The 19070-nt window shown below is 35.7% G+C and overlaps 1 protein-coding gene across 9 annotated transcripts in view; it reads left to right on the top strand.

The window, feature by feature from the left end:
• The window catches only part of NFIB (nuclear factor I B), a 450766-nt gene that overhangs the window by 421070 nt on the left and 10626 nt on the right, over positions 1 to 19070 (top strand). For 8 of the 9 annotated variants that reach the window (XM_044920499.1, XM_044920496.1, XM_044920495.1 and 5 more), the window contains one exon: positions 9058 to 9146. In XM_044920499.1, the coding sequence (XP_044776434.1) occupies positions 9058 to 9146 (89 nt within the window). Of the gene's footprint in view, positions 1 to 9057; positions 9147 to 11856; positions 11925 to 19070 lie in introns of those variants that run through there. The other variant, XM_044920498.1, reaches the window with a different exon arrangement.

Here is a 19070-nt window from a genome sequence, read left to right as displayed (position 1 = left end):
CATCTGTCTGTGTTTTTACGTATGTGGTCAGCCCGCGCAGGTACTCATGCCTGCTTCTTTTGTTCTGGACTTGCCCACCTAGCTCGTGTTGTATCTCTCTTAGCTGTGCCTCCTGCAGAATTCCCAAGTCCTGCCCAGTTGCGGACCAAGGTAGCAGACGGCGTAGATCAAAGGTCACCACATGCAGAGTTCAGAGAAAAATCATAAAGATGATAGCTTATTCAAGATATTTGACATTGTGCCAGATTTTTAAAAAGCAAAACAAAACAAAAAGGGTGAGAACTAACTGAAAACATCTGTACACAGTTACGAAAATACCAAATAATAATTAGTGGTTTTGCCTGCCATTGGCTTTTCAACATAATTCTCTGGAATGTTGCTTTTTTTCACCTCTAAAATTGCTATAATGTGAAATGTGTTATAATTACTATAATATGGTTCTATTTGACAAATGTATATGTTCACTGTGTTTTCTAAAAACATATGTAGGATTTATAGGTTTAGAGACTTGTTCTTTTAAAAATCATTCCACATATTTTCAGAAATATTTTTACCATGAGATTTGCATTATTCTTTATGACACATCTCTACTTTCTAGTTAATTTTTTAATTCATAGACACATGCCTCCATTATTTAAACCTTGAGTCCCCCATTTAGATTATACCCAGTTCCATGTATTTAGAAGCAGTCTTCCCATCCCCCTATGCTAACCTATGGCAGCTTTAATATTTTTTTTATATTTATCACTTATGACTAATGTTAGAGGCTCAGGGAATTATGATCACAAAAGTTCATCATGCAGAAGTTACTTCTTCTTTCACATATCCCAAAGATAAATCAAGAAAACTTAGCATCAGGAAAGCGTGAGCCTTAAGGTAGATGGAGTTCTGAGCATACTTTAATTAAGACAAATATATATATATATATATATATATGTGTATATATACACATATATATATATATATGAGTTCTGGAACTATAAACTTTTCTCATCAAAGACCACCACTTCTTATTTAAGTGGGCAATGTCAAGTGAAGACCCCTTACAATATAAATAATATTTGTTTGGTCAGATGCGGTTGATATTTATGGAATGCACGACGTGTCTTGATCCTTGGAAGAAAAAAGCTGTAGAAGCTTCAGAGCTAAACATGTAATGTTCAATTCTATTGAGGATTGGTATTTACCAGGCAAATGGATAATTTGCCCTGTATATAATGGAAGACTTAGTGCTACTTTTTGAAATGAAGAAGCTCAATATGCCAGATTTATAATGAGCTACAATTTTGAGGCATGCAGACAATGCATGTACATTCACCTCATACTATACATGAATATTACTGAAGTAAGGTTCCAGTTAAAACATGATTACTTTTATGCTTTTAAATTTTAAAAGAACCACTGAGCTGAAGTTTCAGGCTTACTATCCAGGAACAGAGGGACAGAAATAGTTTAAGTGACTTCAGTAGAGTAAAGGTTATGCTTTCCCACAGCAGAAATGAGATTGATTTACTGTGTCCTTTCATTACTTTACAAAGATTTAAAAGAGACCACTCTTGTAACAGCAGGTTCTAAATGCATTTGGTTTAAAGCACTCAGTGATGAATGAAAAGGAAAATCAAGGGGTACATGAAATAAAGGTAATCAATCATTTTATATTAGCTAGGAGAAATTCAAAATTAGAAAGGCAATGGATTTAGTCTGAGAGAGTTCTTTTAAACGTTCCCCATAGCCTTTAATATACATGACCCCTTAAGAATAAATATTGTCACCAGGTACATTCTTCAGTTTATTGGCGGCTGCTTTATAAAGATTTATCCTTTTAGGTTATGAAAAGTATTGATGTGCATTGTGCTGTGCTATTTTTTCTCAGAAAAGAACTTTAATATAGCCTACATAAATTAGGGTTAACGATAAATTTAAAATTGTTGAACAATTCTGACTATCTTATAAATAATCTTTCCACACGATGACAATAAAGCAGACCCTTCAATATAGTCATTTCTAACACACAAGGATACTGGCCTTCTTCGATTGAGATGGCCAATGTTAAAATTAACCCTATACTCCACTTGTAAGAGTAATATGTCCATATTGGCAAATTTGACTCCTAAAAGTATATGCTTTTATGCCCATCAACTTGGTACACATACAGCTGTTATTAGTAATTATACATCTCTGTGCTCCTTGATAATGGTTATTGCTGATTATTATTGGTCGCCAACGGACTTGAAATACCAGTTTTTTCTGACACAGGAATTTCACCTGTCACTGCAAATATTGATATCTCATTTGAATCTAAGAATTAAAAAAATCCATAATCATGAAGAGTAGTTCAAAAAGATTCATGGAAACCAGTTGATAATTTGCCATTAAAAACAATCCTTTCCAATTGGTCATAATAATCAGCTCATGCCGGCTGATCAGGACTTGAAATTTTTCCTTTATCCCCTAACACAGTCTTGTGTGTTGTGTGGTTCAAGGTCCGGAACTAGACTGTCTGTGGGATGATTGACTTAGTTCATGCACTCACTATTGGCTTGGGGAGATCTTGAAAGCAGACATCAATTGGAGCTCCATATTCTTCTTTAACTTTTCTGTTGGAAGATGGTGTGGTGGCTTAAGGAACTCCTGGGTCCTGCTTTGGCAAACTGAACTCTGTAGTCTCCCCTGAGAAATGTCTTTTTTATGATTCGGAACTTTTTCACAAGTGTCAAGGACCTCCTCTCTGACTTCACTTCACAGAAGTTTAGCAGAATGCAGTGTTTACCTTTCCTCACACTGCACGGAGTGCACGGCGCACACTCACCATGATAGGCAAGGAGGGAAGTACATGTCCCAAGTTTTGTCTCTTTGACAAAATGGGAACTCTATAGCAGAGTGTTGGACTTTGCTCATAAAATACAGAAATTATTCTATAATCCAGTCTACTGATTTTAGCATAAATGGCGAATATGAGACAACTTACTTGAATTAACACCAGTTCCTTATCTGGTCAACCTCATAATGGATTTGTTAAATCTCAGGCCTTCGTCTTTGCTCTCATTGAAAGTTGCGGGATCAAAGAGGGTCTCATTAACTTGATTTTCACCCTTCTATTTGAGTGGAAGGTTGTAATAAAAACATAAATCTTTACTATTATACATCAGTACAACATATAAAAAAAGTCTTACTGCAAGTTGGAAATAAAAGTTTGTAGCTAAGAAGCTTCTTGTTTGGAGATAAAAGATTACCATTTGAACCAGCTATTGAAAAGCATATTAACTTTTGATATAGATTTGAGATTTTGCTAAAATAAATGGGAGGTCCCTTTTGCCTTTCCAAAGGGAGACAACAAAGTCAAGTAAGTTCTAGTTCGTAAGATGTAAGGCGTGTTTTCATCATCTCTCAAAATTATAATCTCCTGACTATATATAGCACTTATTAGATCTAATGAATACATGGCCTGATCAACTCAGGTCCTTGCATTACGTACACAATTGCATGGATTTTATTGGTGCTTGAGCTTCAGCATGTTACATCTCTTGCATGACTACTTAATGCTATTATTTCAATTTCAATTACTGGGCCACCTTATATCAAAATATTTTCAACACTTTCCTTGATATAGTTTTGAAACTCAAATTTGGAGGTACTTTTCATTACACTGGACATTTCTCTTACACCAGATGGCTTCCTAATAAGACATTGCCTCTGTAGGATTTTTTTTTTTAATTAAGATATTAATTGAAATTTCTTTACAATGTTTGTCCTGGCAAATGGCAAAGCCAAAGCTAGGTATATTGAGACCACTGGAAAGGTAGTCTTTTATTAGAGGCAAGCAATTGAAAGGACACAAGTGGACTATCAACAAACTTTTCAATAAAGTCAGGAAGCAGGCTATCAACACTTGGGCTGTTCTTATTGTGTCTGTTATCATAATTGACAGCTTGACGTAAAACCCTATCACATGACTTCTGGGTAGGTATGTAAATGGATAAGAGGTCACTCTTCACATATGCTAGCTGGAGAGGAAACACATTTAAAGGAAGTTTCAGTCAAAAAAAACGGCTATGCAAATGTTTAGCTTTTTGGCTAGTTCTTAAGTTTTAAAAAAACCTTCCATGGTCTGTTTTATTATTCATTTATTTATTAACTTACTTTGAGTAGTTATCAAATGCTAATGTCCAGATAGACCATTCTAATTAATGTAAAAATAAAGTTATGTTTGCTGTAACCTTAAATTCAATCAACAAAATCCCAAGGGAAAAATTTTCTTCTTCCCTGAAAATATTTACTTTAAAAGATCTAAGTTGAATCAGGTAAGTAGAGGAAATTCTGAAGGTTATAATTATAGCCATTTTAGTCTTAAATATTCTTGGGCTGCACATGAAGGACAGGGTAGGAAAAGAACAGTGATAGGCAAACTAGTGTCTTGGGTGAGAACCAGGGATTAGGAGTTTGCAAGTGTGGTTTTAATGTTGACACAAACAGGGCGTGTCTGACCTTGGACAAGTCCATAAACTTTGCTGTCCTGTATCCTTATCTTGGAAAGGAAAATGTAGAGGTTGAATTACACAATCTCCGAGTTCCTGTGAAACCTTAAATTTTACAAGTTAAAGTAGTCTCCATCTAAAAAAAACTTTCATTTTCTGATACTTATGATTCATGATCAGTTATGTTTACTTTGTTCATAGGCCATGCATACCCATTTAAAGTAATTCTACTGTACTAATTCAATTAAATATCAAGAAGCATGGGTTTCAGAAACTGACATTAGAATTTAAGGTACTAGGATGATCTTGAATATCTTTTTTTTTTAATGTGTTATATGTCTTACATATAACAGTTTCATTCTGAACATTTTGCTTGTTCAGTAAGGCTACACCCTATTCATTCAGAGGCCATTTTATTTGATCCATGGTGAGTAATTAATAATAGCAATAAAATAAAATTCTACTAATCTAAGAGTTAGAGGAGAGTTTGGATATTGGAGTGGTTAATCTTTTTAAGCATCCCCTCAAAAGCGCCTCTACCCCTCAAAGATCTGTTTCCTTGAGGCTATCTGGAGAAATGAAAAAAACCTAAGAGAACATAAAAACATACCTTTCAAGCTATTCCCTTGAGGGTCCCTGTAAACTTAAAAAAAAAAAGTGAGAAGGTAAATTTGCCTGTGTTGATTATTCTGTTTACAGTTTAATGGTTTATTGGTTCAACTGAGAGCTGTTGTCATCATGAGGGACTGTTAGTTCATCGGCCTGTTTGCTGAGTCTAGCAAAATAGAACATTTTGCTTACCTTCTTTCCTTTGTTCCCAAAGCTAATTGCTAAGCATTTAACAAAAGCCCCTGTTAATAACAATGGAGGGCCCTCATTTGAATAAACAAAATCTTAACTCTGAAATCACAAGCAATATTGATTCTTTATGGCTGTCAGCTACCTACATGACTATGTGAGTGTAGTGTAGGAAAAGCTAATGATCCAAATCTTAGGTGTTTTCCCTTATGTAGATTTTTTTTTTCCTATGTAGATTTTTGAGGAAAACTGGTTGGACCCATCCTTGTAGGCAAGGAACAATGTTCTCATCCCAGAGACTTTATAGAACTCCATCCTAAGAACATATGCAGTGAAAACTTAACCTTCACTTCTTTCTTAGTTTGGACTATTTCCACCTTAACCCTTTACTCATAGCTTTTCTGGAGGAGAATCTTGCTTCTTTACCTCACCTTCCACTTGCTTTTGGAATTATATATAATTGTTTTAATATAAATTTTACCTTAATTTTCTAGATACTCTAATTTCATATTGATAGATGCATATAAATTAAAGAATTAAAATTATTTATGTGAGTGTGCATTTCTATAAGGATATGCATATGCTCAGGCCTGTCAAAGACTCTATATTGTCACAAAAATAAGAATTGCTATCCATCTCCAAACTGACAACTTTAATAAACTAAATTTCTAAATTAATCAGTACCTAGAGTTTTAAGTTTGATTACATTGGAGAAAGCAAGTAATTTCCTAATTTTTGAGGGAAAATACTTGGAAAAGCCATTACAGTGTTACTGAAGCTTAGGTACCACTTAAAGTTTTAAAATTTAATTTAAAAAGAATTGATAGCTAAAGTATGTGACGCTGCCTGTCTCACAGGACGGAAACTGAGAAATCATCATGCCAACTTCAAATCACATTATCACCTATTATTTTAAATTTATTTAGAGCATAATGTAAAAAGTTTTCGTTGTTGGGGATACTGACTTATATTAATACTAAGAACATTTAACATGCCCCAAAAGGAAGCTTTAATACACCTAGTATTAACCTTTTATCACCTAGAATCTATTCAAAATTTGCTGAGTCAGAACTATCTTTGTCAGTCTTCGTAATTGATCTTATTAGGAATAATGTCATGGAAATCTTTAGTGAAGAGGTGATTTCTATTTTAATTATTTGTTTCCCCTACCACACCATCACCTTTAAAATTTCACTTTACTAGGAGGTTTATTAATTCAAAGATATTTTACGCAAAAGAAGGTTAATTAATAAAGTAAGACCAAAAAACCTGAAGAGACTCTTGCTTAAATGACTTGGCTTAAGTTACTTATAATAAATAAGCATGTATAAACCTGTCTCCTCAGAAATTTTTGGAAATGTTGATAAATGCTACCTCACAATCTAGGTAGCTAAGTAAGTATAATTTATATTTTTCATTTTCAGTAACGGAGAGGAAATTAACTCAATACAGATTAATATCCTGCCAATTTCTTTGGCATCTAGATTACTGCTAATTACTACATTCAATGATCATTTTGTATGTATTTCATCATATTTTCTGTTTGAAAGAAAATATTCCTATTGAATTTATCTTAAGTACGGATGAAAGTGAATAGCTATAGTCAGGTTTAACCCCTTTGGGACTACCCTTAGGAAAGAAAAGCCCAAAAATACATTGATTTTAAACGTTACATATGTGGCCAAAGGTAGCCCACCTGACATATTTTAGGATGGTAAACAAACAAATAAATGTAACATGAGCAATGTGAACAACAAAAAACTAAGCAGTTTACAAATGCTTCCTTTCAAGGAGACATAGGGTTCCTGTAATTGTTTGTGAGACAAGTCAGTTCATCAGCGAGTAATATTTAGGTTCACATGGTTTTGTGAAAGCATCTTTTTCCGAACACTTGTCCAATCTAAGCTGAGAGCCCCACAGAAACTAACCTGAATTTAGCAAAATTATCAGGAGCTGTGCCTGAAGAGACACCTCCATTCTTGAGAATATTTAATTGACCGAAAACTAGGATTTTCATTGACTAGAGCAGAATCAGTAAGTGGCCCCTAAGGTCATCTTTACACAAGCTCGTTTTTTTTTTTTTTAACTGTTTTTAGCTTATTTTCATAGTACTGCTTTTAAAAACCATATTTTGAAATAGACAATTGGCTTACTGTTGCTGTAAAAAAAACAAGTTCAGGTTGCCCCATCACATTGCATTACTGATTAGATGATCCATTTGGAGAACTTGACAAAAATCTCGCCATAAAGTTTGTGATCTGTTTGATTTTAAAACTAAGCAAGTATACATTTTCTCCATCATGCAAGTATGATGGTCCATTTTAAGAATATTTTTCATTCCAATTTAATTTTTTTACTGGTTTGTAGCTTCTTTATGAATACATTCTGAGAAGAATCTATGTATCTATCAATCTATTTATCTGGCCATCTATCAATCTATCTATCAATCTGTCTATCTATCTGCCTACCTACCTACTTACCTATCTACCGACCTACCTTAAGGGAATTTTTTCAGTTCTTTATAAAACTACTTTCAACTAAAATATCAATATAATGAAAACACATGTTTTGGAAATTTTGAGGTGGTATTTTTGGAGACTCATAAATCTGTAGAAAAGTGTGCAAAACGATTATTCTAAAACTCCAGAATCACTGTTACTTAGAATGTTTAGAAACTCATTGGTCTAACAGGAAAGGTAAAGGTTCTTAATAGCCAATTTTTTTTTTAGCCATAACATTATCAGAAAGGATTACAATAATTTATCATCAGTTTAAAGGCACTTTGGCTGCAATCATCATCTTGTAGAAATCCTCACTGAAAAGCAGCAAACAGGGTTCAGTGGATTGCTGTAAGTCAACTTTACAATGCGAGATGCAGTTCATTTACAGCATGGCTATCTAACAATTAAAAACTATGATCTTCTAGTGGGGTGTCCCCCCCCCAGAGCCAGATAAGTTTAGTTTCTTAAGCATAAAAATAAGCAATATATCTTTTCAATAAATCTGCTAGCACTGTAGGGCAGCTGTGAGCCAAACAGAGCTGGATAGGGTTACTCGAACCCTCTTCCAAAGGGCAGAGCTGCTGACTCCAAGATCTGGGAAGAATTTGTTTCAGCTTGTACTCCGAGCATTCCTCGCTCTATTCAGATGGGTAAAGTATTTTAAATACCATTACTCGGAGTTTAAAAACGAAAATAGAAATTCTTATCAACTCTTCCTAAACGGTGCCTCTTTGGCTAAAACAAAATTAGGAAACATCTAAAACAGAGTGCCTTGATGCTTCTAAACGTAAGCTAGGGGGGACTTAGAGATGGGGTCTTTACTCCTCTAAACTGCATGTCTCCTGTGTTTTGCAAACTGCATGCTTAAAGTTATTGATTATTTTACTCCGTGCAGATGATTTGGTATGTTGCATAAAAAAAGCTTTTTTTTATGTTCTTCCTAAAATATATCTCTCTATTGAATATTAACGTTTGCTTTTATTTCAGCTCGATTTGTACTCTAATAATGGCTAATTGTGATGTTCTAAGCACTCGTTTCTCTTGTATGCTTTACTTAATAGAGAAGCATATTGCAGTAGGTTTTTCTAAAAAAAAAAAGTCTAGGAAGTTTTGCTTTGCAGAGTAAGGTTTTTCTTTTGCTTTTTTTTTTTTTTTTCTTTAAGTTGCCTCTTGGGAAAGTAAGGTTAATGCCATGTACAATACTAGTTTGCATGTGTTCATTTAAATACTAAAAACTGTAGTACTGCTCGATCCATATCTGACTGCTAGGTTTCAATTGACAGCTGAGGATTTGTGACTGGACCATGAATCAAAACGGCAGGCATTTATACCCCAGTACCAGTGAGGATACATTGGGAATTACTTGGCAAAGGTAACATTTTAATTATTTCCAACCCTACACTTACACCTAAAAATTACCTGAGCTATAGTGTTTTGTTTTTAACTAGCTTTACAGAAAGTATATGTTAAAAATTTAGTTGTTTTGGCTTTACCATCCCTCCTTCCCTCCCCTCCTCCTTGCTTTCTGATGTAAATGAAACTTCAAATTAATTTGGGACTGTAGCATATGCTAAGTGATCATTGGAATTTCTAAGTGCTGTCAAATGTTTTCAACAGTTTATAAGTTGGGGGGGGGAGCGGGGAGAAGATTTGACACTTAGATCTTAGGACCTGAAAAATGAAATCATAGTTCTAGGGAAGATTTTTCAGCCAATTGAGGTTGAATAAAGCATTGTTTTTTTCGCATTATAGACTCTTCTCACTTCAGCTCTTTCCTCTACTGCTAACTTTGAACCATTTTATTGTTCGCTTTTTCCCCTGTCAGAAGGGAAAAGCTAGAAGAAGATTTTCCAGTTAATCAATTAAACTGTTACTAGCAGCAGTCATTAATTCTGGAGTCAGAAGATTGTTGAAATCAATAGCTAAAGAAGGAATTTGGTTGAAATAAAGTTTTAACCTCTGTTTGTTGATTGAATCATTGAGAACTGAATTTATTTGGTTGACTGAGAAAATTATTCTAAAACTTCATTTTCAAAACTAGTTTGATATTGTCTCATGTATTGGTTTTGGAAAGTTAGTTGTGCTAAGTCAGCTTCTTATGTATTATTTTAATAAAGAACAAATTGTGTCAAATTGACAAGTTAAATAATTAAAATTCATGGCATAATCGTATGTAATAAGAGATAATAATTTATAGAAAAGAGTGAGGTAATCCCATAAGGAGTTCACCAAAAGTAGAGCCAACATAATTTTCCAGCCTTGCTATAATTGTAATGCCTGTGTTAAAAGTACATACTCTGATATCAGTTGTAAACATGTTGCCCATCTCCATTTTACTTGATAGAAACTGTTGAAGAGTAGAGTTTAAAAGAATTCGATTAACAAAATGTCCAATTTTACTCAGGTGAAAATTATTTGGAGTCCATTTAAAAATTTCATGAGTTTTTATTAATACTCTTCCTAAAATAAATACAATAGGACTTTTCCTCTTTTTAAAGATCGGTATAGCATCCACTTTAAAATGTATACATTTTTACATATTTTAATTTTTTCCCCAAGAATTTTATATAATTCCTCCATTTGGAAAAAAAATACAACATAGGCTTATAAAAAAGAAAATAAGCACAAGGAAAGCGTCTTATTTAAATAGTCTTAATAAGATTATGAATTAAATCCAATGAAAATGTCTTATTTGAGTGGTCTTAATTATTTTTAAGTTAATTTAATCGATTTGATAATACCATGTTTGGATTTATTTGATTAAATAACTTCCTGATAGTCCATGTTCTCTCTGTCAGTCAGCAAAAGGGACTCTGTCTGCGTATAAACCTTACCGTATTGATAAGAATTGCAAATCAGATGAAGTCTACTCATGTTTTTAAATGTGGCTACAGCTGTGTGAACTTCTAAATCTGTGGATTGTCGATTGACATTTACTTCTCTAAAGTAGGCTAGCACCTCTATAAAGAACATTAAAGCCAAATAAAGATATAAGTTATTGGTGATTTGAAATATGACTGCACCCAGTTCCTAGTCATTTTTTGAATCAAAAGTTGATATCCCCGAAAGCGAAAAGGTGAGTGGACAATGAATCACCACAGAATACATGGATCTGAGTGAATTAATATGATGACTAAACCTAGTTCTTTGGAGAGCATTGCTCATGTTACAAAATTCCCTCTTGTTGAAAAAATTGGTGTGGTAACAAGCTTCAGGTTAGAAGGAGTTGGAAAGAAACTCAGAACTCATTTTGTTAAGATTTTTTTTCTTCCCCTCTCAAAGATAGTAACACTTTTTTGATTAATAGATAATGGGATCTAGAGAATGGCTTTAATACTTCGAAAGGCTTTATAAAGGTAGCTTCTGGGTTTATTCCCTTTTTATCATGATTCAGAAGGCACGTCATTGATCATGGTGGCCATCACATTCATGCATTCAACAGGTGTTTATTGAATCTCTGTGGCAGGCTGTCCCAAATGCTGGGTGACTGACACAGGTGCTCACAGTTCTGAAAACCTAAGTATCCTGCAGTTTACAATAAATATGCTCAAACAAGACAGCAATTTTTTTTAATAGGACCCTAATAGTAGAGTCCATATCTGATAATACAGATAGGCCATGTCAGTGGCACAGCATATTCATAACATATTCATGGTTTATAGTTTGTGCTCTGTGCTTATTTATGAAGCTTCGTGTGCTTTTTTTTTCTAGAAAAGATACTGAAAAAGGAAATCATAAACTTCTGCAATACTACTACTTTTAAGGCAGACAACAGACATCTAAAATCATCAGGGCACTGCTGCAGCTTTAAAATTATCTGATTAAATTGAAAATATCTGAGCAATGTAGAGCCCTTCAACCAGAGAATTAAATAATCTGCCTTTGTCATAATGGAATAATAAAGAAACTATCAGGCTATTTTTGTGGTGGTTGTTGCTTTTTGTTTTCAACAAAAGGCAATCCCTGGAGACTTCGTAGTAGAAAAGGGCAAAACTAAGAAGGTGTTTGGGTTTTGCTCTGTGTTTTGGCTTTGCTTCGTTTTATTTTGTTTTGATTGTTGTTTGTTGCCATTTCTTTCTTAGTACAATCCCTTGTCCGTGGTGGCCTCCCTTTCTGCTTTAAGCCCATCCTCCTGTAGACGTGTTTCCAGGTCACAAGCAGCACCTTGGGCAGGACTGGAAACGGCAGTGCCTGTGGAGCTGGGCTACTGTAATCAAAGCTGGAAGATTTCCTCCATCCCCCTCCCCCTCGGCCCCGCCCCCACTCCAGCGGAGAAACAGTCCCTTAGGAACCACGGCGACTCCATCGGAAAGTTTTCACAGACTTATTTAGGTTGCAACCCTGAAGGTGTTTTGTTGTTTTGACCTTAGAATCTTGTGAGCCCTGTGTGTGTGTGTGTGTGTGTGTGTTTTGCTTGCACCTTGAAAACGTGAGTTTTTCTGTCCAACCCAAAGGTTACTGCAGTTAACCCAGAGTGAAATGCGTTGGGGAAGGGCTCATTTCTTGAGTCAGGAGGGGCTCAGCTCCGGGGAGGGTAATAGGTGATGAGTTGCTGATGCTGTTCTGTTGCGTCTGCGCTTTGTCCTCCGATGTGGACAAATTACACTGCGGCATATGTGAGTTATGTAGGTATAAACAAACATAGTAGTTAACTCCCTGACTGGCTTTCTTTTTTTGAAACTATAGCCTGAACATGGCTTGTACTATCAAGTATGAAAGAGCAATATAATTGAATGAAAAAGAAAGCCGAAGGACAATCCAAGAATAATATAAACATTAGTTATTTTAAAACATTGGAGGAGGTGCTTTATGCAAAAGAGCAACTGGATTTATTGTTTCATTCCCTCTTCTCTGCCTTCACCCTTTCAAGAGAAGCAAAGCCACAAGTGAGTGGCTGTATGTGTCTGATGGCTTATATAAACATAGAAGAAGCCTTCAGATGGCTAAAATAAACATGCGCGTGTTACTGAAGGATATGTTTACACAAACCATTTGCTCAGCCTCTGAAATAATGAATAAATGAAGATTCCACTGAAATAATTGGAAGGATTTTTGTGTCTCTGCTGATGCCATAATTGAATGGCACCAAAGAGACTTTTATCAGGTACTTTCCATGTTACATGTGTTAGCAGTTCCTTTCTCTGAGTTGAATACTTCATTCTGTAGTTACTTTACACGTGTTTTTGTAAGAAATTGTCGTTTATTACTGCAATTCTAAAGAGTCGCTTGATTTCCCAGGAGAAATTTAGCAGCCAGTAAAGATTATTTGGATCTGGTTGGTCAGGAGAGGGAGGGCAAAAAGGAAGGAGTAAGAGCATTCATTCCATACATAGAACCCTATTTGCATAACGCTGTCCTCAACCATTTACCATCTCCGTTGCTTTGTCCATAAACCGTTCTTTGTAAAATATACGTCCTTTAAACAAAAATAATCTTCGATATTGGGTTGCAAACCATGTTTGTATGCAAATACATATATGATGTATACACACGCGTGTGCGGATGTGCGTGCATAAATGTGGGTATACACATGTATGTGCGTGTGTCTACACACATACCTAGACATAGGGCACATATATGGTGGTAAGGACAGTATGTTTCCTGTCCTTAGGTAGTATCAAGAGTTAACTCTTCTTTCAACATTACACTTAGAGCATCCCTACAAATTCACTAGGTTAGCATTTCCTGCTTTCAGTTTGTTATCTTGACAACAGCTGGGTTGTTCCTGGAGTTCCTGGGGGGAGCTTTATTCTCAGAGTGCTGAATTTCCTTTTCAGCTGTCAGCTCAAAAGTGTGTTCAAAATGTTCAACTTCTTACTCACCATTCTGGGCCCCTAGCACTACTCTGGGACTATGATAGAAATGCTGATAAGGTAGATGAATGGAAGCATCTTTGGTTTGAGGAGGAGGAGAATTGCAGAAGCCAAAAATTCACATGTCCGTTGTTTGGTAGTGGGGTTACTGACTAGTGGTGTTCTTTGCATCGGAGTATTCTTTCTAAAAGAACTGCTCCATTCCCATCAAAAAATCATTTGCACCTGTTCTGAAATAAAAAATGGCACCGTTCTCGAAAACACTCTTGATACAGTGTTCACACACACACACACAGTATCAGTGATCTGGCTGTTGAAAAATACATTGGGATTTGCTGTAGTTTTGCCTAACTTTCTCCATTTATAAAGAAAGATTTGCACAACACAACATTTCCTTTTTATCTAGGAAACTCTTCAGAACACTTCCTAAGAAATTAATTGTATTCCAGCCAGACTTGCATGCTGCCATCCCACAGGAAATGGGTCAGCAATCCATTAAGATGCCATTAGATAATCTAATTTGGAACTTAATCTCTAAATTAACCATGCTCCATACTTGAAGCATACTTGAGAGAAAGAAAAAAGTTTACGTTTGAATCGATAGGGGAGCTGAAGCGTGAAGAAGGCTGTTTGTTTTTTCTGTAGCTGTGGTCACGTCTCAAGCCGTCTGGTAACCAGGAGAAACCAGACATGATGTAATTCCAGATTGAACTTGAACTTCAGGGACTTAGGATAGGGGAACAATGGACCATAGGAATCAATAATGTCCATTTTCCACATGATTATGTTTGGAGCTTTAAGTTAACCTTTATGGGAGAAGCAGCAGGATCTGCAGTGTGACCAAAATGAGATGATCCAGAGACAAGATGTTAGAGGAAAGAAAACGTTTTCCGTGATGTTTTCTGAGCAGCACTGCAGATTCCAGCAGGATTAGAAAAGTTCCCGCTCTGCAGTAAACCGGTGGCCTGTTCAGAGCACTCTTTGTTCGCTTAGGTAGGACAAACTTAATCTTATGTTTCCTGTCAGATGATTTTTGGCTGCGCTACGGGAGAGGGAGGAGCATGGTTCAGAAAATTCCCAAACGTAAACCTTGCTGATTAACCCTTTGCAATGAAAGACGCACATTAAACACCTACTTTATTTGAAGATGTTTTACGTAAAGCGCCATATTTACATATGTATTACGTCCGCGAAGAGTCCGCGCCCTCAGCAGCCAACGCCCCTTTTATTAAGTGACCTTTTTGATTTTCCTGTTTGCAGGGCTGTGAGTAGGTAGGTCGTGAATTTTTAGCCATATTTACTTAGATAACAGAGCATAGGAATGAGTAAATGTACTCATAAACATGAGAAAAAAGAAAAGGCAGGAAAGCCTGTTTGAGTTCAAGAAATTGCAGAACACGAATTTTGAATACTCGCCAACCGTTGAAAGTTACAATTATTCTCTCCTTTGTTAATTCTCGTTTTACGTGAAGGAGGGTCTTTTGGGTTTTTTTGGGTTTTTTTTTCCTTTTGCACATGTGATTCTTTCTGCACCTATATTAGCAGGCATGCTTTGAAACTGTGTTCAGTTCCCTAATCACTTGTGATTTTATGATTCGGAATTCGGATACAAATAAGTTCTGTTATTTAGAGGTGAAATTGTACAATTTTGTACATTACAAATGAACGCTGATTTTTGCTTTTAAATGAAAATCACTTGGGAAAGAATCGCTTTTTGCTTTTGTATAAAACTTACATTTCTTTTTAACTTAGTATGCCTTGGGTGATTTTCTCTAGTGAAAGGCACTATTTGGGAGCACTATTTTTGTGGAGAATTTTGTCTGCTGTTGAAGACTCACATATGCTAATAAGGGGAGCAGTAGTACTTGTAACAATAGCATTGAAAGGAACCCAGGAATAGAGGGGAATACAGACTAGAGAAAGGATGGAAACCCACATGTAGGGTTCTCGGCTGTGGTACAGTCTGTGGGAGGAGATCAAATAATTACTGTGAGCCTGATGATGCTATATTTTTTAATTGGCTGAAACCTCCCACAGCTACATAAGTCGTTACATATGTATGCATGTGTGTACTATAATTTATTTACAATTAGCCATCTTTGTAGTAATTCTCTGTCTTTCATTTTCAGTTCTAAAACATGAAAAATAGCAAACATAATTTTTTAAAAAAATCTCCTTAACTTGGCCTGTTTAGGGGAATTGTATTTTTCTTATGTCTAAAGTAAACATTTTAAGGAAATACGTTCTTACTACTTTGAAGTATATAGGTTGCCTTGTTGAAGCGTCTTCTAGGATTTTGTAAGAGCTTTTTACTTAAAGAATACGGTAACTATAATGAGCACATTTTATCTTTAGCTGCAGTGGTCCAAACATAAGGGCTCTTCTTGCCCTGTGCTCTTCACTAGATAACATATTCGCTGGCAGAAGTCATTATTTTACTTAGGAAATGCTAATACTCATGCATGGTAAGGTTAATATTCAATCCAGCATGCTCCAATAACGGAAACACATCTGAAACAATTGAATATAAATTAATGAGCTTTGATGGCCTACCGTTTTGATATGTTATTTCCAAAATCGTTGGTCCCCAAGGAGTAGCAATAAAGAAGGCTATTTACCTACTTAGTTAAGAAACAAATACGTTTCTTTTTCATTACTATGAAGCGCTATTGCTTGCAGTTAGAATAATTCCACAAGCCACCTGCAGTTTATGATATTTGGTGTTTCCCAGAGAGCCCACAAGAGTACTTTGCAGTTCAGGTAAGAGCTGGCCAGGGAGCTTTCTGATACAGATTATTACAAATAGTAATAATCACTAGAAATCATCTTGCATGCAAATAAGATCATTCAGATAGCAATAATGATCCTTAAAAGGGGGGGGAAATAAATCAAAGAAATCCAAGACCGGTGTAAAGCACTTTGTATATTTCACTTCTAGTGTGACATCATCTGCAGTGGAACTCAATGAGCAAGTTACTGACATACAGCCACATCTGTACCTACATAATCAAAGGCAAATACTGTATTCAGCTGAAAAGAATCTGGAATTGGATAAATAAGATACAGTTATTTGTGTTGAGATTTGGGCTCAAGAGTTATACTTCTCTGGGAGTCTCAGTGTGTCTGCATGATTTGGACCTTAATTCATAGCATCTCTTCTGTAATTTAAGGATAATAGAAATTCTTGTCCAGTGATAAAAGTAAAGTGTGTTTCACAAAAGAGGGAGATGAGGTAAAGCCTAGTGGGTAAAAATGTAGATCCTAGAACCATACTGCTAGAGTTCACATCCTGGCTTCTATGATGTAATAGCAACATGACTTGGGCAAAGCACTTAACTTCCTACTCCAGTTCCCTCATCTGTAAGATCAGAATGAAACTGGTACTTTTCTCATAGATTCACTATGAGGATGGAAAATTCATAAAACAGTACCTGGCAAATAATGCACACCATACTGGCAACGAGTATATTTATTACATCCCATTTTTTGTTCTAATACATTAATGAATTCTTAAATATACTCTCATTATATAATATATAATATAATATAATAACATATAATAATTTTCACAACTTTTTTTTTTTTTTAAGTAAGCTCTATGCTCCACATAGGGCTTGAACTCATGACCCCAAGATCAAGAGTCCCATACTCTACCCACCGAGCCAGCCAGGTGCCCCCAACATAAAATAATTCTTAAATGTATAGGTACTTAAATATCACCCATATATTCCTTCAACTGAGCCAGCATATTTTCCCAAGACACCGTCTATAGCATTTGCATTATGTCAAAGTAAGCAGCCAGTCCAAATGCATACATACACAATCCAGGACAGCATGGCTTAATTAATACTTAATTAACCTGCCCTTGATTGGTTTTTCCAGGTAGATTTTAGCTATTAATAGGGGAAATTGCTTATTGTGCATTTTGGGACAGATACTAATACTGTGTGTTAATTATTGTAGCAATAAAATTAGGAGTATTTAGCTAAGGAAGTAAAAAACTTTTCTTGGGGATATTTAAAACAGGTGAAAAAGAATGAAAGGTAAATCCTTCTTCTCAGTTAAGGTCTTTATTTTATTTATTTTCCATGCTTTCTGGGCCATTGCTTATTTTTATTGCTGTCTATAAGTAATGTAGCTCCTAGTAGAGTTGAGGTATTCCTGAATATATAAAATTCTTTGTGCTTTATTCCTATAATATTTTTGTTAAGCTTCTTGAAAGAGTACTTACTACCTTTGAGGTAAATATGGTAGTCTTATGATTCAATCAGTATGTGAAATCTGAATGGGCAATATTATTACTCCCCTAAAAAGTATTAGTGAGCTGGATACTTTCACATTTTATAAAATGCTTGACAAATGGGTGACCCAACCCATTATCAGATAAACGCAGACCAGTAATAAATGAATTTTGCCATTCTTCAAATAGCTCTTATTTCAAGACATAGTTGGAGTGAAGTCTTTGACTTTGTTTCGTTTCTTACTCAACTTATTACTCCATATATGTTTATTTGGCACTCTGTGGTTCTTGGGTGGTTACTGAGGGCTTAAAAGCCAAGGGCCCAATCCTTCTGGCCTAGAAGACACAGTCTTTTTTTTTTTTTTTTTTAAGATTTTTATTTATTTATTTGAGAGAGAGAGAGAATGAGAGAGAGCACATGAGAGGGAGGAGGGTCAGAGGGAGAAGCAGACCCCCTGCCGAGCAGGGAGCCCGATGCGGGACTCAATCCAGGGACTCCAGGATCATGACCTGAGCCGAAGGCAGTCGCTTAACCAACTGAGCCACCCAGGCGCCCCCAGAAGACACAGTCTTGCAAAAAGAAAGCACAACCATCAAATGTTGACTTGTCCGGAGCAATTTTCTCTTTCACTGAATGACACAGAGTCTATTTACTACTTGTAGGTGCAGACACCAACTACTTTATACAGTTTATCCAAGGATATGAAATATATCCTTCCTTTAAAAGGAAGAAGTGGGTATCTTTTTACCCCGTAATCCTCACCATAAGGTCACTCTAATACAACTTCAACTAGATTTGTTTTCAGAGGATATATATTGAATTTCAGAGTTGCTTGATCACCCAAATCAACCACGTATTCTGTGCACAAGTCTCCCACACCATTATTTAGGTTATGATCCAGCTGTGTGGGGCATGAGAAATCCACTGTCTCCTGAAGCAAATATTGCCTTCAAGAACTCTGTTCAAAAGTTCTTTCTAATCTAGGTGGACGTCTGACCTCCCAGGGAAGCAGTATAATATAGTTTGATATAGTATAATATAGTTAAATGGCCGTGGGAATCAGAGCTGATTCATATCTGAGGTCTAGGTGGGTAACTTGGGGCAAGTTTAAACCTCAATTTTCTCAACTGTGCAATGGGGATAATGGCAATTTCAAGAGTTCATTGAGAAAATCAAGGGAAAGAGCAAATGTGAAACACCCAGAAAGGTATCTTTCTCGTAGTAGGGCCTCAGGTTTTCTTC

This window comes from Neomonachus schauinslandi, chromosome 13 (genome assembly GCF_002201575.2).
Source record: "Neomonachus schauinslandi chromosome 13, ASM220157v2, whole genome shotgun sequence".
Taxonomy (NCBI): Eukaryota; Metazoa; Chordata; class Mammalia; order Carnivora; family Phocidae; genus Neomonachus; species Neomonachus schauinslandi.
The sequence above is the reverse complement of the archived record's forward strand: the minus strand, read 5'-3'. Positions and strand labels throughout refer to the sequence as shown.